Raw genomic sequence first — 23081 nt, forward strand, 5'->3', positions numbered from 1 at the left:
TTTATTTCATGCTTTTTTCATTTATTTTATGTTTTATTTATTTTTTATATAGCCACCCAACCTCAATGCTGAGGTTGGGTAGCTATATAAAAAAAAATAATAATCACCCCCTCAGTAACTGGTTGAACCACCTTTAGCTGCAATAACTGCAACCAAGTGTCTCTTCTAATTACATATCAGTCTTTAATTAGCTATATAGAGGTTTTGGCCCATTTTTCCATGGCAAACTCCTTAATGTTATAACACTGCAGGGATCTCAAGCATGATTTTTTTAAAAAAAGTTTCTGCCGCACTATTTCTTTGTGGATGTTGGGTGGAGATTTACTTGGCATTTCTAAAATACTGAATGTATTTATTTTTTTCAGTTATTCTCATGTTGTATTGCTTTTATATTTGATCATATTTTTCTAACTCAAGACAAATGCCACCTCCCATTTCTGCCTACTAATATCACAGATGAAAGAATTATTTTGATTATGACTTGGTTAGGAAGAATAAAGTTTTAATCCTGATCTTCTGAGGATCCTGTTGGTGAGGCAAGGAGACTGGCTGGGTTTATACAAAACACTTGACTGGCATTATGTAGAGTAAGTTTTAACAGCGTTGTTTGGAGAAAAAGTGATCTCCCCTTTTTAGCCATCTAATTCAAACGTAGTCTGTGTACAAATTAACAGTTCCAAACCAAGTCTGAATAATTAACACTTTTGCCAACAGTAGCATACATCACATATGTTATGTGGAACCCAGAGAAAGATAAGTGAACCTATTAGAATATCATATCAGGGTTCTAATCTAGATAGTCAGAAATGCTCAGTTCTCTCCAGAAATATCAGAAGAGAAATTAATTAAAACAGAGGTTTGTTCATTCCATTCTCTAGTATAGGAGAAGCTCACATGATCTTAACCTTTTTTTTCTTTATAGCAGAATGAGATGAAATTTGTAGATGTAGATAAAATTTAACTGAAACTGTTCAAGCTTTCATTCATAATTTTCAAAACATATTGTAAAATGTGTTCTATTATCTCTTCCTAAGAAGAGTTAATAAAAGGATTCCACCCATCTCTGAAATATTGAGTTTGGTTGGCCCTTTCACCTATTACTAGCTGCACATTGAATTAAATGTATACTTTCTGTCACTGATATGTGACAGATACTCTCTCTGTTGTTCCTTATGCCTCTCCTTATCAGAAATTGAGTTCTCTAAGAATTCTTCCAGGGCACACAAGTTCTGCCAGCACAAATAAGACTAGATTTCCAGTTCAAACACAAGACAGAGATGCACTGGGTAAGCTTGCTTCACCTGAAGATGTTAATTTACACTGCTTCACTTTGGGATTCAGAGTTCATCCATATCAGTGGGAAATCCTTAGGACTACATAACAATGAAATTTGCCAGGATTTTCAATTCTAATAATTTCAATGGGATCTAAGTATTCATTACTAGGGCTGTGCAACACTTCAGATCTAAAGTCAAAAACTTGGTAGGGAGCACACAGGTATGGAATACTCATGCTAGTACTCATAGCTGTAGCTTCTTAAACCAAGTATGTATTTTCCAGCATTCTGCATCTGGCTGCTGCATTTTCCTAAGAAAAGGCTCAACTGCTTTAAGGAGTTGCAGTTAGATGCTATAGTATGTTTGACCCCAGCACACTCTGAAGCACCCTTTTCCCTTTGAATCTGATTAGCCCTATTCTTTGCATCTAAGAGGTGCATTCAGACTATTGTCACTAAATATAATTGAAAAAGCATACATTTTAGCTCTTTGTTCTTGCTTCTGAAAGTAAGTTCATTAATTGTACTTAGCACATTTCCTGTTTGGAAACCTGAAAACTGAGTGAGTAAATTAGAAGGGTCTTTTCCCTGTAAAGCTGAATATTGCTTCAGTATTACAGAAGTGAGTTACTCAAAAAAGGAGGAAAGAAAACAGTTTAGTCAAAGGAATGCATTCGGCTCTATGAAAAATAGCTGGAAATGAGAATCAGGGCATTTTAATTAGGATTATTACATGACACTGTCTAATCAAGACTGCAGTAGTATTATAGTGAATAAAGGGCTGGATAAGGCAAACAGGATTAAAAATGAAATATTATATGTGTAAATACAGTCTTATCATGCATATACATGCATATATTTAAATTTTAGGTAACAGATTCAATAAAAGGTGACCGTATTTCACTGTAATCATCCATACATAGTCTATGTATATAGGCAACTCAATCATAAATCTTAAATAACATCAGGTCTTCAATCCACTGAGTAATTGGAACCATATTTTTTTCTTTCCAGTGTTTAAGAACTAATCTCTTGGCAATAAGAAGGGCACAGAGAAGGGCACAAAGAATCAATTTCTGTTGTTTAACAGTCATTTTCCATGTAGTACATATTTAGACAAAGAGTGTGCATCTAAAATACTATAAATATAAACTGAGATATGTAATTACTTCTTCCCAGAACACAATAACTTTAGGACACTGTAAAAATTTGCGCTTTAATTAAATATTTTTCTAGTTGCATCTCTAGCAACATAATCTTTACTAATCCCCTTGTTCTACAAACACAACAGTGTCCATTAAGCCTAGAATATGATTTTTGTTGTATAAAACATAATCTGAGATCTAGTGAGAATTTGGTTAGAACGTTTTTCCCAGTCTTTAAAATTTGCACATCAAATGATGATCAACAAGTTTAATTTCGGGAAAAAAAATGTTCAGGTGCAATATGAGGAAAATCCCAGTTAAAGCTCTTAAGAATCTGCTGACATCTGTATGGACACTAGAGGTTTTTGATCTGGATCACATATCTACTCTCAGGGATGGCTTAGTGGAGTCCCACACTGAGCAGGGGGCTGAATTTGTTAGTCTGTAGAGCTCTATTCACTCACATACATTCTATGATTCTTTGGAAATGAAAAATGAAGATTTATTGTATACAATAGTAGTTGATATAGTTTAGGATTTTTCTCTCTCAAATGATCACTGTTATTGTATGTTATGTGTATGATGATAGGTTTTCAAGCAAGTTTTTTAAATATTGACTTACTTTGCATAGGTTTCTGACTGAGCTGGAAAACATACTTCTTTACTAACTTGACTGCAATTATTATTAAGAAGCAGGGTGATGTGAACAAGTACATGATGCAGGAAATTACTACTGTTATCTGACTGGAATGATCCAAAAAACCCCATCCAAATAGCATGCTTAAATGTTGCTAGAAAATCTAATATAAAAATATAGCCTTTAGAAACAGAATTAATTGGATCCAGAGAAAATGGATTAAATAATACCAGTTATCTAAAGAGATTTAAGAATCCTTCTCTCCAAGAAAAGGCTTCACAAAACACTTAAAATATAGCCTTGGGCAAGGAATATTTCTTGTGGTGAGAATATCATAAGCAGGGAACCATATCCATGAAAATGTATTCTCCAGTGAGTTCAGACTTCGTTATCTTACAAGTAATTGACTAGGAAGCCTCTATTTTTTGATGTTCCATATCCAATACCTTTCTGGATTGTAAATCAGTATGACATGCATAGTAAATTAGTAAGAATAAGGAACAATACTGTTTTGCAGAAGTAGACAGATGTAATCAAACTTAAATGGTGCATCAGATATGTTTGAATCTCAGACTGAATTGGGTTTGTTCAGACAGATTTCGAAGACATCTGAATAAGAATTGTGTTCCTCTGAAGCAGACAGAATACAAATGGGTTGGAAACAATTGGTTGCCCTATTGGATAGGAAAGGGGGAAAGCAAACTCCCTGGTCCTGCTGGATCTCTCAGCAACTTTCACTATGTTCAACCATTGTATCTTTTTGGACCAGCTGTGAAGGTTGGGAGGTGGGTTCACTATAAGTATTGTAATGGTTCTCTTTCTCAAGTGACCAGATCCACTTGTGGAAGGGAGGACAATAACTGCTAGGGTCATCCAATGTGGCAGGCTGCCAGACTCAGCCCTTTTTTCCTTGGTATATGTGTATGTGTATGTGCATGTGTATCTTTGCTAGCCAGCTAGCTTTTGGGTGAAGTCACTGTTAATGTGAGGCAAGGTAATATCCATATGCACATTATACCATTATACATCTTTGTCTCTGGTTGGACAAGAAATGTGATGCAGGTCCTGACCTATTGCCTGGAGGGGGGAAAAGAAATTCAGACCGGGTCCTAGTAATATGGAGTGGCTGTTGATTCAAAGACTAACAGAATTTGAAGCTGGTCCATTTTTTAGTTCTGGGTGGGTTGTGCTCAACTGAATGGAAGTGGCTCACAGTTTTGGTTGCTCCTGGACTGACAGCTCCTATCTGAATAGCAGGTGGAAGCTAAATTGTGCAATCAGATCTGGTATGACAATTGCAGCCATTCTGGAATTAGGAATGCCCTTGTTAATTTGCACGTGTAATATTGCAATTTCTTGCAAATGGGCTGTACTTAAAGACCATCCAGGAGCTTCAGCTGGTATAGCATGTGGCAGTCTGGCAGTTAGATTCACCTATGTGACACCATTACTACAAGAGCTGCCAGTCTCCTTCCATGTGCAATCCAAGACCACCTGCTCTGGGCTGAATCTACCTGTCCAGTAAGAGCTCAGAGAGGTGGTATGTTAATTGCTACTTGGATGAGAATAAGACTTAAAAAGATGCTTTGCCTAAAGTTACCTAGTGAGTTTGTACTAGAAGTTGTTGCTGTTGCTAAGCTTATTTGCTGCTTATTCCCAAAGGGTATAGTACAATAGGTATGATGGCTCTAGGATTTCCTGAATGACCTTTATTTAGGTTCCCCAAATTTTATACAGCCTAACGAGCTTCTCAATGCAGGAATCCAAATTAAAACATCCTGAACAGATATTTCTAGCTTTCATTTAAATCCATTCAATTTGTCTGAATCTTTCTTCATATGTGATGCCAATAATTGTACACAATACTCTAATCAGCATAAGGTAAAACAGAATAAATAATTCCCAAAATTTAGAACCTATATTTAGATGCACCCTAAAATTGAATTTGTTGTTATTGCAGTCACATTACACTGCAATTGCATGCAGTTTGCAATCAGTTTTTATTCCAAGGATTTTTTTTTTTTTGCAAGTACCATTACTAAGCCAGATACTAATCATTCTCACCTGGGAAAATGAGAGTGTAGCATAGTTGCCTTGCTGCTCTGAGAGCCAAGTGAAAAACTTTGCATTTACCTCTTTTGAATTTCATTCTGTTACTTTTGGATCATTTCTCCTATAATAACCTATCAAGATTATTTTGAATTTTATTTCTGACTTCTATGTAGCTATCCCACCCAATTGTGTGCCATCTGCAAATCTGAGAAGCACTACCTTATCCCCCACATCCAAGTCATTAATAAATATGTTGAAGAATACAGAGCTCAGGACTGCTTCTGATGATGATTCAGTAATGAGCACTCTTTGAATACAATTTTGGAGCCAATTTTATAACCACTTAATTAACATGCCATTAACAGTCTTGCTGATCAGTACCTCTGTGAATCCCAGTAAGAACTTACTATCAAATTCTTATAGACTGAAAAAAATAAGTAAACCAATCAAAGTAGGAACAAATGATTTCATGAAAGTATAGCCCAGGATTGAGCAAATAATATTTTAAAGGCACAGAACTGATTCTTGAAGAAAATATTTTAATCTTACATAATTTGTTTTTTCTAACTTTCTTGGTAAATAGCATAACATTTACATAGTACTGACAGAAAGGGGATCCTGAGCTATACACTCTACCTTTGGAAAGCTATGTGGAAGATACAGATTCAATAGCCAAAGTATTTTTTATTAATGCATTGCTACTTCTTGAATTGTTAGCTGCTAGAGATTATTTGCAAGTCTTGCTTGAAAGAAAAATATCCCAACAAACTCTTTTTGTCCTCTTCCTCTTTTTAAAGTAGACAGCTAAATTATGTAGAGATAATAATTACAACAAAACTTCTTTAATGCCATGGATGAGCCTATAGTGGAAGTGGTATCAAAATTCATCCCACAGAAGTCCTTTCAGGTCTTCACAGCCTATTTAAAACTCCTGCCCCTTGGGGTAGTAGCATAGTTGTCCTTGCTGCCAACACCTGTCTTCTAAGTATTAGACCTTGTAGATAGAAAAGGTAGAAAAGGAGACCACCTCCCTGTTCAATTAGTCTTGCCTCCTGCATGGAAAGAAAACATTGGGACAGTATTATGAGAATGAACTACAGAATCATCCTTCCACCCTCACTTGGCAGCTCCCTGAAGTCATTAGACAAGTCCTGCAATGCAGAGGCAGATGAAGCTAGATAGCACCTCCTCCCCTTCTTTCCTATTGCATGATGGCTTGTTCTGGAGAGTTTATCATGATGGATGGATGGATGGATGGATGGATGGATTCATCCTGGGGTTCACTGTCTGTCTGTCTGTCTGTCTGTCTGTCTGTCAGTCAGTCAGTCTATCTATCTATCTATCTATCTATACACACACACACATATGTATGTGTGAATACACACACACACGTATAGATAGATATACACGTGTGTGTGTGTGTGTGTGTGTGTGTGTAGTATGATGAGTACATGACAAGAGAAGGGCAAATATATACACACAGTCCACAAAAACTGGATGTCCAGTTCAGCTATCCAGGCAATTGCTTCTGGTGTTGCTTCATGCAGATCTTCTAAGGAGCCAGGGAATGCATGTTGTGGGCAGTCTTGCACAATATGTTTAATAGTTTGCATAACAGCACCACAGTTGCAACAAGGAGAATCTTTCCAGCCCACTGATACAGAGCAGACGCACTCCTTCCAGTATCACATCTGATTCTGTTCAATTTCATCCATACAGACAGGCAGGTTAAAGCGAGGAGGTTTGGAAGAGGGATCACTAATGCCCAAGCCATGATGTGACAACTTGGACCATTCCTCTCTCCAAGCATTCTTAGGGTTGAACTGGATAGATGTTAGATGTACGGCTGTTTTCCAAGCTGGCCTATGAGATTTTAATCTTGTGGTGGTCTGTGCAATATCCTGATTAATAGGAAGGCCCTTGTTGTTCAACATCTTTGACCTTACTGTCTATAGGTAGCAGTGGCAGATAATAAGACATGGTTTGCACAGGATTTCAGAAGAAACTGGAATATAAGATGTGTAGTGTGGGACATCTGGTTTCAGGGTAGTGCTCCCAGTAAAACATATATTCCAATCATTTCCCCCTGCATCTAGAGTCCAGAATACATTCTACTTCATACTCTTCATCCACATCAGCTAGAATCTGGGTGGGGAGAAGAACAACTGTAGGATGCAAAGGACAGAGGTAAATCCTCAACCATAAGCAGTGGCCTGCTTGAATGCAGAATTTGCCAAATCTAGCTGTTCCTTTAAGAGCAGCTGAGCAGCTTACCTCTCCTGCAGAATGTCCATGGTTTGAGGAAGAGCAGATGCAGGAGTTCTGCAGGACAAAATTCAGGGCTGAAAACTATAGGTAGGAATGCACTGAGTTGTTATAGGCAAATTCTGCAAGAGGCAACAGTTTACTCTAATTGTCCTGTTGATAAGAGACACAGTGCCTTAACTACTATTCTAATAATTGGTTCACTCTCCCACTCTGCAGATCACTTGATGATGACAAATTAATTTTGCCATTAGAAGCCAGATAACTTGAGGATGACAAATAAATCTACACTGTAATAGCTGGAAGAAGATATTCTAAAACCTGGATGTAAATTGAGATTATGATCCAAGATCACATGATTGGTCAAGCCTCTGTACCTTAAAAGGTGGCCTAGAAAAAGTTGCACTGTTACCTGAGCTGATGGAAGGCCATTGCCAGCAACAAAATTAGTCATCTTAGTGATTAAATCCACCTCCACAAAAATGATTATGACCCCTATAATAACATTCATTGAAACATAATCCCTCAGTTATGAGGGCAAAGGTAAGGACTAAAGCAGGCCAGATGGCTTTCCAGGAACAGACCTGGACTGGGAACAAGCATGACATGTTGTGAGACCACCTATTCTGACCCTTGGCCAGTAGAACTCTGAGTACATGATGCACTTCTAAAACTATCTCTATGTCCAGCAGTTTTATTGTCATGGCAGAGTTTCAATATCTCTCACCTTAAAAGAAGGAGAACATATAAATTGATGTTGAAAAACAGCAGCCTATCATTCAGAGAGAAAGGCAAAGCAGCAGTTCATGGGACTCCCTGTGTAAGGATTGCCTATTCTAAAACACCATCAGACTCATAAACAGGATCATAAAGTTATCTGATTTATTAAAGAATAGTATGCAGGATCACAAAGAAAACTGAGAATGGAAAAAGCGCACCAAATGCAAACTAAAAAAAACCTCAGTACAAACAAGATCCCTCCCCCTGTAGAATCTTCCCAGGCTCACAATCCCAGGTGCTCCTAACGGCTTCTGATGGTCCGCAGGAAAAGACCTTGAGCAGAGCACATAACCCAAACACATTCCATTGAAATGAACATAGATACAGAGCCTGGCACAAGGTTTCACAGCAGCTCCCTCCCAACAGAAACTCACATCAGCACCATGGCATGTGAAACATTACGATGTACAGTGCACATTGAAACAGTGAACATGACATACTGCCCCCCAAAAGAAAGAAAACATTAAGTGGAAGGTTTTAACGGGTAAGCCAAGTGGAAATGGTTAACTAAATCAGGAGCATTAACATGGCAAGCAGGCACCCATTCAGGATGAGGAAAATGTTTCCAGCGGATCAGGTACTGGAGGGTGCCCGAAGCTTTGGAGAATCAACAATCTCCTTGACTTCAAAGTGCTGTTGCCCGTCAATCATGATTGGAGCAGGCGGAGGAGGTTGGGGATGCCAGCAGGAAGAGTGGTGGACTGGCTTGAGCAGGCTGCAATGGAAAACAGGGTGCAAGCATTTCAAATTGTGAGGCAGGTCCAACTTAACAGTAACTGGATTGATAAGACCAACAATAGGGAAAGGACCAATAAACTTGGGAGCAAGCTTCTTCGAGGGCTGTGGGGACTTTATGAATTTGTTAGAAAGATAAACCTGATCCCCAATTTCGAAATCGTGTTGCAAAGAACAACGTTTGTCGGCTTGGAACTTGTAAGCAGCCTGGGCATCAGCCAAAGCCTGTTGAATCACCGGCCAGGAATCAGCCAGCTTAACAGCCCAGTCAGAGGCAGAACAGGACTGGGGAGGGGTTTGTGGCAGCTCAGGGATGGGAACAAAGTCGTGACCAGAAACCACACGAAAAGAGGTCTGCCCAGTGCTCTGATGAACAGCATTGTTGTAAGCCACCTCAGTCCTCCCTTTTGGGTTCAGTTTCAGAAAATTTTCTAGACAAATAAGCTCAGGGTTTTAAGTGATTGTCAGAATCCCTCTGTAACAATATAGCCCCAATTGAGGAGTCAGAAGCATCAACTTGGACCACAAAGGGGCGTTCAGGATCGGGGTGCTGTAAAATAGGCTCAGCAGTGAAGAGGGCTTTTAACTTTTTGAATGCTGCCTGGCATTCAGGTGTCCAATTCAGCACTGCCCCAGGGTTTTTCACCTTGCGTGTCTCTCCCAAACCCTTGGTACATAGCAAGTCATTAAGGGGCAAAGCAATCTCAGCAAATCCCTGGATAAACTGCCGATAATAATTACTGAACCCTAGGAAACTTTGTAGTTGCCTCTGGGTGCGGGGACGTTCCCAACTTAAAATCGCCTGAATTTTTTCAGGGTCCATCTCAATGCCTTTGTCAGATACCCTATAGCCTAGATAGACAAGTTGGGTTTTGTGAAATTCACATTTGGAAAGCTTGGCATAAAGCATGGCATTTCTAAGCTTACTTAACACCTGTTTGAGAAGGTGTTCGTGTTCCTCCTCAGATTCAGTGTAAATGAGCACATCGTCCAAATAAACCAGGACCCCTTTAAACAAATGATCATGTAATACTTCATTAATCAATTGCATGAAGACCCCGGGCGCCCCTGCTAACCCAAAAGGGAGGACTTTGTACTGAAAGGAACCCAATGGGCAATTAAAAACAGTTTTCCACTCATCTCCAGCTCGTATGCGGATACGAAAATAGGCTTCACGAAGGTCGAGCTTGGAGAAAATCTTGCCTTTTGACAAATTGGCTAACATGTCTTTCATTAGTGGTAGAGGATATTTGTTGCAGATTGAAATGGAATTTAACCCCTGATAGTCCATACAGAGTCGAAGCATGCCATCTTTCTTTTCCCAGAATAGCACAGGGGCCCCAACTGGGGAATTTGCAGGTTCAATAAACCCCCTTGATTGATTGATTTTTGTCAATAAAGTCCCATAATGCCCCTAGCTCCTTCTGAGTCATTGGATAAATTTTTGGCTTGGGCAATTGAGCGTTAGGAACCAACTCTATGGCACAATCAGTTTTCCGATGGGGAGGTAGCTGAACTGCTTCCATTTCTCCAAAAACGTCTGCAAAATCTTGGTATCAATCAGGGAAGCCCTCTAAATGTGCCATATTAGGGTGCGGCATGGCAATTGCAGCCCTTCCAACCCCCACACTTGAAGCTCTCTCCGCGGTAGGGGCTTGGTAAAACCCATCCTTAAAAGTCAGAGTTCTGTGTTCCAATTTATATGGGGGCTTCGATAAGTCAACCAGGGAATTCCCAGAATTACTAAGGGGTTGCCAACAGGTGCTACTATAAATTTTAAAGTCTCATGGTGGCTGCCCATTTGCATTTCAACAGTTCCAGTGAAATGGGTCGCCCCCCCCCCCACCGTTGAACCATCCAACTGTGTGAAGATCAAAGGCTGCTGGAGGGGAAAGCTAGGCAGGTCCAAAGCAGCAACCAGATCAGGGTGAATCAGACACCTGGAACACCCAGAGTCAACTAAAGCCCAGATCTCTGTAGTTTTTGTGCGGGAGCCCAATTTCACTTTTACTGCTAGAGTGGGACAGAACACTCACCATACCATCTTCACGCCCATCCTCCTCCACCTGCCCACAGGCGCTTCTCATGGCAGGTGGATGGCATTTCCCGCCGGCTCCTTAGAGTCATCTTCAGCCTCTCCTGAGAAGTACGGTACTTCTTCAGTGTCGGTCGCCCCCTTGGCTGCCATCATCCGCCGCGATGAGGGTGGCAATTTGACCGGCAGTTTGCCTGCTTGGTCTCCAGCCTTGGCTTTTGGGCAATCAACTGCTCAGTGGCCTTCCTTTCCACTATCGCATAGTGCCGATCTTTCTCCTCTTCCCAGGCTCTATAGCCTGGCCGGGTAGCAGTTGCGGCACTTCGGGGTCCCCTCATGGTGGCTGGTTGCTTTTCAGGTTGTTTGGTTTGCATGTAGGTATGCTGGGCATGCTCAGCCTTGCTGGCCAGACAGATCCATTCGTACAATGTCTCTGGGTCGTCTCTACACAATGCCCACCGCAGGACGTCCCTGTTGAGTCCCTCTTTAAAGTGTTCTATTAAGGTTGACTGAGACCAGTCGGGGATTTTCCCAGCTAAAGCCTTAAACTCCAGGGCATAATCAGCTACAGACAGTTGGTCCTGGATAAGATCCTTCAGTGCCTTTTTAGCCCTTGCCTTGGCTAGAGGATCCTCAAAATGCAGCTTTAATGCCCACATGAATTCCTCGAAATCCGCAAGCTCAGGGGAGCTAGCCTTGCTTAATTGAACATACCAGTCAGCCGCTCGTCCCTTCAGCTTGGTGGCAATGACAGTTATTTTAGCCTCTTCAGAAGGGAAGCAGGGTCCAAACTGTTTCATATAACTTTTAGCATTAGTGAGGAAGAAAGACAACTTAGTTGGATCCCTGTCAAACTTGACAGAAAAGTCTTTCACCGCCGCTCCTGTTGGAGCTGAATTAGCGGCTGCTTGAGTGGTTGGGCCCCAGGTTACAGTAGTTCTCCTGTCTTGGGGTGGGGATACTGATGGACAAGCTTTGTGGGGTGGAGATTCATCCCAGCTCTGTCTCCAGCCCCGCTCTGCCAGTGGTCTGGGTGAGGGGATGGAGGATGATTGCGTGGAGCTGGAATCTCCTTCGTGCCTCGGCTGCCCCCCTCCCATGACAGAGACAGGGTTTTTAGCATGTACTCCATCAATTCTAATTTGGCCTCTACCACTCTTAGCCTTTCAGGGGCTTGAGATTCCTCCCTCCCTTGCGCATTAGGCTGTCTCCCTTCTGATACCGTGGTAGATTCTACATTTGGGGCCAGTGGGAACCGATACTTCCAGGATGCCTGGGATGTTCCTGGCTGGGGTTCTCCCATTTCATCCCAGGTGATCAACTCTGCGGGTGATTCACTGGGTACCGGTTGCTCTGGTGCTCTCCCATCTTCGGATTCCTCTCCGTCAGGGCTGGAACTCGAATGCTGCCATGAACCTGAAGGTTCTACGGTGAGGCTCAGTTCTTCGCTCCTGACCATTGACTCGGGCATCAAGCTAGTCGGCTCCTCGAGTCTTCCGGACGTGGGTTTGGATTTGGCCATCATTAACTGTTTTTCCTCACAAGAAACTAATCTTGGTAGGAGCTAACGGTACAACTTTGGTGATTCTCAGCTTTATGTAAGGATTGCCTATTCTAAAACACCATCAGACTCATAAACAGGATCATAAAGATATCTGATTTATTAAAGAATAGTATGCAGGATCACAAATAAAGCTGAGAATGGAAAAAGCATGCCAAATGCAAACTAAAAAACCCTCGGTACAAACGAGATCCCTCCCCCTGTAGAATCTTCCCAGGCTCACAATCCCAGGTGCTCCTAACGGCTTCTGATGGTCCACAAGAAAAGACCTTGAGCAGAGCACATAACCCAAACACATTCCATTAAAATGAACACAGATACAGAGCTTGGCACAAGGTTTCACAGCAGCTCCCTCCCAACAGAAATGTACGTCAGCACCATGGCATGTGAAACATTATGATGTACAATGCACATTGAAACAGTGAACATGACACCCTGGAGGTCATCAGTTGAAGCCCTGGCATATGCATCCTGTTGTTACTACACTCTAATGGAAGCTAGAAGATCCACAGTATATCTGCCTGTCCCCAACCTGTCTGTAGGGCCCAGATTCTTGTGATCTGTACATACCTTTACTGGATGGATTGATCATTCTAGGAAATACCTCCATTGTTGGAACTCTGACTTTTCTGCAAGCAACCGAAAATGTCACTTCTGTCTCTTTACCGAAAATGTCACTTTCATTCATCTGGAAGAAGCAATCTGGACTAGAATGTACTTGGCAGAAGATATCTCTTCCCTCCTTCTCTGCTTCGGGAACAACTCCTGCCCCAACATCTGAATCATCCATTTGCACCACCAGTGGGAAAGATGAGTCTGGATGTTCAAGCAATTGCTGTAAAGATAAATGTGCTGTCACTTCTTGAAATGCTGCTGCTCTTGAGTAAACCATTTAAATCCATGTCCTTTCTTAGGGAGTTGAGACACTGGTCTTAGGCACTCTGCAAAGTTAGAAATGAAAGATTTGCAAATCCCAAAAAATACTGAACATCGTTCACATTTCTAGGTGCTTGGCATTAGAGTATGGATTGTACTTTTGCAGGATCCATCTGTTTTCCTTCTGTAGAGATCTGATAACCCAAACAGACCAATTGGGGAAGAACAAATATACATTTTTTCTAGCTTAGCAAAAGGTCTGAGTTTATCACTCTAGACATTTTTAATGTGAGTTGTACAGAGATGAGTCTTCTGAAAATATCCATATGCCATCTAAGTATACCACTGCATATTTATCCTAAAGATCAGAAAATATTTCATTCAAGAATATGGAGATGGCCATCCCACAATTTGTTATTAATTTAGTCGCTTCCGGCTCTTCGTGACTTCATGGACCAGCCCACGCCAGAGATTCCTGTTGGTCGTCAACACCCCCAGCTCCCCCAGGGACGAGTCCGTCACCTCTAGAATATCATCCATCCATCTTGCCCTTGGTCGGCCCCTCTTCCTTTTGCCCTCCACTCTCCCTAGCATCAGCATCTTCTCCAGGGTGTCCTGTCTTCTCATTATGTGGCCAAAGTATTTCAGTTTTGCCTTTAATATCATTCCCTCAAGTGAGCAGTCTGGCTTTATTTCCTGGAGGATGGACTGTTTGGATCTTCTTGCAGTCCAAGGCACTCTCAGACACCACAGTCCTCCAACACCACAGTTCCAAAGCATCTATCTTCCTTCTCTCAGCCTTCCTTATGGTCCAGTTCTCGCAGCCATATCCCACAATTAACCAAGCTAAAAGGAATTACTCTGTATTCAGATTTGCCGTATTTATGTCAAATGAAGTTTTTGTGTCCCTCTTTCATACTGATAAAATTATAAGCACCTCTTAAGTCCAACTTTGTGAAAATGCATGCCTTGTGAAACGGCTTATTCTGCAATAAGAGGCAATGGGTAGTGATCCCCAATGGTTCAGAAGCATCAGGCACAGTCCTAAAAGAATTAACCCTCTTGGAGATGAAAAATATAGGTGCAGATGCTAGGAATATAGAAGGATGAATGAATCCTTTCTTCAAATTGTCATACAAAAATTCCTTTAAAGTGGCTAACTCTTGAGTAGATATGGGGTATTGTCTATTAGCTGGAATCTGGCCTTCTGACTTCAGATTGATGGTACAGTCATATGTGGAATAAGGCAATATTTCCTCCTCCTCCACCTCCTCCTCCTTCTCCACCACCACCACCACCACCACCACATATTTTTCTGGCATGTCAAAGAGCTGAGCAGGAGAGATTGAAGGGTGAAAGTGTGATGCTTTCAAATAGTGAAGTTGACATTTTGAGAATGGAAAAGAAATTATCCCAAATGAACATTAGATTATGTTTTGCAGTCAATTAATACCTAGAACTAAATGTACATGTAAGGAAGCTGTAACATAGACTATAAGAATTCTGTGTGATTCCATATTGTCAATTGCAAAGCTGTAGTGCATTGTAAAAAAGGACCATCGCAAAGAACTTGCCCATCAATTGTTTCTGCAAACATAGGTTAATATCTGCATGGGCAAATTAAACTTTTGCACAGTGGTCTCATCTATGGTCTCTGAGTCTATAAGCTCTAAACCTGAATTTAAACAGTTAACAGGAGTAGTTTCCCAACAATGCTCCTTTTTTTGCATATACTATGTGAAATAGCTGTGTTTGGTGTTGAAATATCCATTTAACAAAATCACAAGTTCACAAAGTCATTTGATAATCACTGTGAACCATTTCAGCTAAATAAAATTGGTGGCTATCAACCACAATTAACTTACCATCCATACACTCAGTGTGAGTGTAATTGCTGTTTTTAACAAAATGGATGTTACTGATTGGTTTTTAATTAAGATATTTCTGTTTCTTCCCTTTGAAATAATTTAAGAGAAAATAATTTTGCATTTCCCTTCTGCCTGCTTATTGAGCTTTATTGTTCCAATTCAAATTGAAAAGTTATGTTCTTTTGAAAAAGTAATTATTTTTGTGAGTTGCATTTAATTTCTAATTCTTTAAATGTGGATGCCATTATACTATATAGTTTGACTTTCTATTATCATTTCTGAGTGCCATTTAAGTTGTGGCCCAATTCTTAAAGGTTTCTAGAAAACAATATCACTGGCATATGATGAACTGCTGATTGGACATCTTGGATTTTGGTCCATCCAAATCTGTAAATTCAGTTCAGATTTTACAGTTGATCAGAGCTGGCATATTATCTTGTTTTTGTTTCCATTTCTGCCTCATACATATTGGTCTGAATATATTTAGTCATATTTAAGAATCAGGATCCAACTGTGATATTTGTCCTAAAAGAAATGGAACAAAATTGTTCTTTTTTTAAAGTAGTATGATTATTATTTAAAAAAATGTATTATCTTGACAGGGGACAACTGCAATTCTATTGACTATAACAAAATGAAAAATTTCCTGCTGGATCTACAGAACAGAAAATATATTCTACAAACAAAAGAAAGCATTGTTGAAGATAAAATGGCTTTGAAGAAATTATTGGTGGATCAGATGTTTAAATATTATGATTCAGACAACAATGGACTTGTAGATAGCAACGAACTAACACAGGTAAATGCTTAGGTTACATGTTCATTGCTACATAGTTTAGATAGAAGACAGTAAGGACGAAATTTGACTTTGCCACATGAGATAAGTAGCATCTGTTACTATCTTCATTTTACTTTTGGAGCACTGTTTCTGTGGAGCCTTAACCAAGCAAAATATTATTTTCCATATTAATAATGATGGATAAAATAAAACACTAAAAAACTGAAATGTCTTAGAAAGAAACTCAAGTGAAATTGTTGACTTTAAATTTATCAGCCTATCTAATTTTGGTCTTCTAGTTTTTAATTGATAACATAACAAAGTACATAACAATACAAAATAAGCATAGCTAGCATGCTCTTTTGTAAATGGTCACTTTTCCCACTGAAAGTTGCATAGAGATGTCACAAGCCTACTGACCTGCTTGCATTTTCTGGCTTTCTGACTGCAGCATTTCAAATTTGATGTAGGTATAAAAGATAGAGAGGACAGAGATGATAAACATCAACTAAAAATGGTTCCTGCATCTGGTGCAAAAAAGTACAGGTACACAAAACTAATAACACAACTGATGCTCATTTTTTTAAATGTCACAAGAATCTTTGCTGTCTGTGTACACCAGTTTAGGCTTTTCTGGAGTTTTGCTTGTTCGTTTCATTTTATTTTGGGTTGAAGGTGCTCCAGTATATTAGTAAACCAGATATGGGGAATTAACTCCAGTAATATTGGTTAATGTGTAATGTGTATATGCATATGTATATGTATATGTATGTGTGTGTGTGTGTGTGTGTGTATGTATACGTATCTTTGATTTTATTAATCTTCTCTGTGAAAGGATGACATAAATGGGTACATGTGACTATAACTCATTCAGACATTACACCAAATGCAGCATGGAAGGTTATAATGCTCATTATTCCAATAACTGATAAATGCATTCAAAGAACCTGATAAATGATGCTATTTATTTGCTTCAGTGTTCACTGCTTGCTTACTTTATTTATTTGTTTATTTATTTATCACATTTCTTCACCACACATCTCAATGACTATGGGCGGTTTACAAGCGAATTTAAAACAGTAAAAAAATAAATATTGATTAAAAGAGATATATTATAAGATATACATATACAAATATACTAAAAAAAAACTTTCCCAAAAAATCACAGTTTTCCACTGTATTTCTACTGATTATAGGAAATTTATCTTATGTACCAGGAGAGTATCAGACTGGGACAATCTAGTTTAAAGTATTGTATGAAAACAAGCCAAAATCTGAAAATATGTTTTGATTTAGAATAATACAGTATGTTTTATATTCTTAATTGTAGGATTTTATTGAATCAGTACACTAATATGTTTCAGTTACAGTCTCAACATTTTAGAAAAATACATTTTTTTCTTAGTCTGTATTTTCTGCTTATTAAAATTCTTTATGGGAGTTTAATCAGGGTTCTTGTGTCTTCGGAGCAAATAGAATCTATACAAATATTCTGATCTCATAAGAAGTAGGAAGTCCTGTGGATAATTAATTCACTGAAAGCACTGGAGAATAAATCCATCTTTATTTACTCAAACAAATGATAGTCATTCCACCTCTGCCCAAGAGTATACACTACACATCCAAGATACTATTTTGCATGATTGGCAGCATTATACAAGCAGAATAAGATAGCAAAATCAGTAGTAATGCAAAAAGTCAAGAGTGGGAAGGGTTTGCTGAATGCTGCAGGTAAATTTAGATACAACTAGGTCAAGCCAATGTCCTTTAGAATTCTGTCCTACTGCTTCATAGCAAATGCATTATTACAACACCATAGTACTGAAAGAGCTGTTACATGGATGTATAATCTTAAGAGTTTTAAATGCATCACTGTTTACTTTCTGGGAGGGAAGGAAGGAAGGAAGGGCAGACTTGGCCCTCTGTATACCCTTTTCTAAGTAGTTTTGTCTTGGAAGAGGAAATTGAAAATATGCAAACTTTTATAGGTCCCTGCTCACAATAAACAATAAAATTTAAAATAAACTTTAAGTACTATTGACATGGATTACATAGAATAACATCCTATGCTTTTCATGGTCCAATCAAAAAAAAAGGGGGGAAGGGGGTACCCAATCTGGTACAGGAACAAAAATACCTGTTTTTGTATTTTAAGTATATTTAAAAGCATGTTTTTACTCAGGGTTATTCCATTTAGCACTTCAAGCTGAAGTGGATTATTCCTTTGCTGATTTGGGGCTGTATACAACTTTTGTCAGATGGTCTCTGGGTGGTTGGCACTGCCTGTGTTAGCTCTTGCCATAGATGAGGGAAAAATCTCTGTTTAATTTTCCTTTCCTCATCTGCCAGAATATAATCCCACAAGCACTGCTGAGGATCTATACATGGAATATCTTTCACTGAAAAAATGAATCCAGTTTGACTATACTGTATGCAAACAGTGAATAACAGAGAGCAGTTAACTGTCTTTCAGTTGATAGTCTAATACAAACCCACTTCACTGGCCTAAATTAATCTAACTTCCCCAGAACCTGAACCATTCATGTCTTGCATTTGTTTATTTCTTTTACCAGAAAAAATAGCCAAGGTTTATAAACTATTTCAAATGAATGGGTACTAGTAAATACCAATATATTAAGTCTATCCTACTCCTGACTTACAACAAATTACTCAAATTCCTCTGAGTTCCAGAAAGTCTCATACACAGTTATAGGGGTTGATTTGAATGCTATAAGCATCATATGTATATTTTCCTCCTCACTTCTAGGTAATCGCCTGGGAATTTAACTGCTGCAGTTTAAGATATGCTACAAACCAGAATGTAACATTCTAGATGATTCTTGCTTTGTACAATCATTTTCATTTTAGATTTTTTTTCTAATTATTGTCTTACCTGTCTAGCTGCAAGTCTTCAAGTCAGATAGCTTTTGTTAGAACAAAGGAAAGGTCTGCTGATTTTCCAAGAACAAAAGAGCATATTGGAGCATTTACATGCCCAACCCTTTATGATAAGATGAAAAGGATATATATTGTTCACAGGTTCTAGTGAACTCCAAAAAAGCAGCTGGCAAAGTCAATTAAGCTTGTCTGAACTACTATCCACCATCTTCATCTTGTGAAGGTGGTCTTCATGGAATATGTTTTTTTTTTTGCACTCTTATTTGCATATCAAATTAAGTATATGTTCCAATTGTAGAAAATAAAGAAAAATGTTAAAAACTTTGCTAGTTATCAAGATTCACTGTTTAATGCATCCATTTTTGAATACCTCCCTGGAACATCTCATTCTATCCTCTGTCTACAAAGAAGCTCTTCAATGAACAGAGCTGTTAACTCTTTAATTATTTAATTTAATTTAATTTATTAAATTTATATGCTGCTCAACTCCCAGTGGCTCTTATACATTTACAAGAACAGATGAACTTTCTTCCTAAGCCATAGAAAGGCCACAAAGAGACATCAATTGCACTTTACATGGGCCTACCATTGAAGAATACAGCTTTAGCTGGTAAAAAAAAATGCAGAATCACACTTATTGGTAGGTAAAAACTGCTTTAACCATACTGTATAACACAAGTGTGCGGATGCTGCACATCACTCAGGATTCTAGCAGTTCAAACCAACCTATCTAGTCCATTCATAATAGTCAGGATGTTGTGAATTGCACCTCAAATGAGGTTCATGGGATAGGCAGTAATAGTTCCATCCTTTGGAATTATTTACCTCCATTATTTGTATGGCATCCTCTCTTTTGTCGTTCTGGAAAGTGTTGAAGGTAAAGTTCTTTCACAGAGGGTTTAAATGACAGATTGTTGCTGTTAATGGATGATTGGGAGCTTTCTGGGTTGTTGTTGTTTTTTTACCTATCGGTTTATTGTTTTGTTTTATATACTGAATGCTTTTGTCTTTTTGTATTCATAAAATCTGTTTTTTCTTTTTTTCTTTTTCTTTTTGTAATTGTATTTAAGCAATTAATATGATTAAATTGTTTAAATGAAAATGCTGTAAGCCACCAGGAGTCTGACTGGAGTGTAGTGATCTATATGAATGGTTAAATAAATAAATAAATAAATAAATGTTACAATTATTAATGAAAATAAATCTTTCTGGCAGAAATAGCAGAAAAAAAACACTGGCAAAAAAAAATTCAGATACACTTACATGTTACAATATTAAGCAGTTCTGAAGATCTCAGTCACAGGTTAAAATTGTGATAGAAAGTACTAAATATTGGGATTTTGCAGACTTCTTAAAGGGTTTTTCACTTAGATAAAGGTTTGAGTGAAGTATCCCTTTGGAACTGTTTCATGCCGCAGTGTGGCCATCTCACTTCCAAGAGTGAAGTGAAAAAGCAATATGGTTGTGCTTCACATACTCCAGCCAACACTTCTGATTATTAGATGTTTCTGTCCATGTATAATGCATGTATGGAAGTCTCTTCTGGCTATTGAAAGTGCCAGCTGAGCTTTCAAGGCAATACAAAGCATATGATTGAAACAAATTGGGTTGCCTTTTCAACTTTATGAAGTAAAAAAAAACACAAAAACCTCTTTGTCAAGACAAATCTAACTCAGTTCTCATGGCCCTAGAAAAAATCTCTGAAGCTACAGATTATCATTATGTCACCTGGAGTACAAGTGCCATATTAAACAAGGAATGAGCAGAAAAGTTATATAATTCTTCCAGTGAAAAATGCAAATTCTGCATAAAGTACCAAAACAATGGGGAGGGGAAGGAGCAAAAGCGTGTTAAAAGAGGATTGTATTATAAGGTAAAAAGTCCAGACTGAACTAGCCCTCTGGGCATCAAGAGAACTGATAAAAATTGTACTGCCTGCTGCTCAGTCCTAAGATGAATTAAGGCAAATTGAGCTAGCTATTTATAAGATGACAGGTCTGGAGAATCATAACTCATGAAGATGATGCTCATCTATGAACCATTGATCAATTTAATTGGTATCAATTGTTCTTTTGGTTCTTCTCTGAATTTTGGTTATTAGGTCCTAATAGCCAAATCACGATGAACCCAAGATCTAGACTCAGATTTTGTTTTGTTACTACAAGGTCATACTGCCTTTTAACTTATTTGTTACAATGAATAGTTCCAAAAGAAGTAGTCATCTGAATTACAATTACCCCTTTGGTATAAAACAGAATTCTCTGCAGTGAGAAATGAGCCATTTTACATGCAGTATGCTGTCATAAATTAATTGTGGAGCACAATTAATTTATTAAGAAGTTAGTTAATAAGCATTTTGAATGATATGGTCTAAGTAACATGATTCTTGTCATCTCTTCTAGTCAGATGCAATGGTAAAATAAAATCCCCCAAAGATCTTATAATATGATTAATTAGTAGACAATCGGGACATGTTAGAGACCCCAGAATCAGACCTTCAGCATAATAGTCACTCCATTTATTTATTTATTTATTTATTTATTTATTTATTTATTCACTTTTATTATTATTCAAATTTAATTACCAAATTATTTGGTATGGTATAATTTAATTATCATATTATTTGTATGACAAGTCATTTTGAAAAACTTCTTCACTGTGCATTATGAATGTTTACTGTGACAAATAGTCCTGTGTGCTTTTTGACACAGAAGCAGTTTCTTGCATAAATGTACATTCAATTTTCATTATTATATGTGCCAAATGTGAATGGCTTAATGCTCTGAGGTGGATTCTTGGAGGACTTGTTTGATGGGAAAATCATAGTATATTAAATTACTGATTATGAATGCAACTCAGTGATAAGACCTGCATTATTTTATGTACTGGATCATTTTGATGGGATTCTAAGAGCCAGAGAATCCAGAAGTGTTCTTTCATGGCATGTTGTAATATGCAGTGAGCCTCTGGAAGGAAAAAAAAGGTCATATGCAAGCATACACAGCTTCACAGGATCACCTAATCAGGGCTCACAATCATGTGGGAATCCTTATGTTGAGTTGAGTTGAGTTGAAGTCAAGTTGAGTTTTCTTGAAGTCTTGTTGCTCAACACTGCAAGGTTTGAAACTGAAGATAGAGATGGCTTATACAGAGAGGTAGTTGGGATGGTTGGCTTCTGCCTCATGTGATCAGTGAACACATATTTACCCATGTTAGCAGTTCCATGCTATGACTTTATCAGGCCACATTGGATAGACAAGACAGTCAGTCTGAATCAAAATTGCAAAATCTTAATAATCCTTTTGAACTCATCAGAAACATCCATTTTCAGAAACTGAATCAGCATCTTTTTTTTTTCTCATTCCATGGCAAATCATTGAACAAACATAATCTGTGTCTTGATAGGGCAGATTTATGTACTTATATAAATGACCCTGAATTCCTATTATATAAACATCCTTAGTAATCTAAAATTACTGGCATTCTCTATTGTATTATTTTGGCTGATATGATATTATATGATATTATATGATATTATATTATTAGAATTTAAAAATACAAATATAAAAAAACTAATACGAACTAAAACAGGTATAGGAAATAAAGGGAAAAAAAAGTAAGAGAAGAGAGAAGAGAGAAAGTAAGAGAGCAGAAAAAAAAAAAAAGGCCGATCTATAAAAGATTACTCCCTTCTCCCTCTAGACAAGTATAAACAATTACAGTAACTTAACACCTTCTCTAGTATTTCAATGAACAACAACAAAAAAGAAAATCTCTTCTTCCCATATCACATCCCTTATCAATAAGCAATCATAAAAACTCATTCAATCTTAATCTGCAAAGGTCTATTAAAAGCTACCAGAAATTATAATGTATGTATTTTAAGCTTAATCTAAAAAAAAAAAAAAAATTCAGTAATCCAATTTAACACTTACTCTAAAATCTAAAGCAAAGGATATCACTTCCCATTTATAAACAGATCCTTAAAACAGATCATTCAGGCCTGGTCACCAAGAAATCCCATTAATAGCAACCAAAAAACACAACATATATTTAACCCTGATCAATAAGTTCACTATATATATCTTCTGCTTACTTGAATAAAGTCCCACAAGTTGGTATCTCATCATTTTCCCCTTGTCTGTTCTCAGGAACAATTGCGATAATTTAATACA

At 38.1% G+C, this 23081-nt stretch overlaps 1 protein-coding gene across 1 annotated transcript in view; it reads left to right on the forward strand.

The window, feature by feature from the left end:
• FSTL5 (follistatin like 5) overlaps nucleotides 1-23081 on the forward strand; it is a 392971-nt gene that overhangs the window by 217232 nt on the left and 152658 nt on the right. The window contains exon 5 of the mRNA XM_063310578.1: nucleotides 15833-16029. Coding sequence (XP_063166648.1) covers nucleotides 15833-16029 — 197 coding nt within the window. The remainder of the gene's footprint in view (nucleotides 1-15832; nucleotides 16030-23081) is intronic.

Source organism: Candoia aspera, chromosome 8, assembly GCF_035149785.1.
Source record: "Candoia aspera isolate rCanAsp1 chromosome 8, rCanAsp1.hap2, whole genome shotgun sequence".
NCBI lineage: Eukaryota > Metazoa > Chordata > Lepidosauria > Squamata > Boidae > Candoia > Candoia aspera.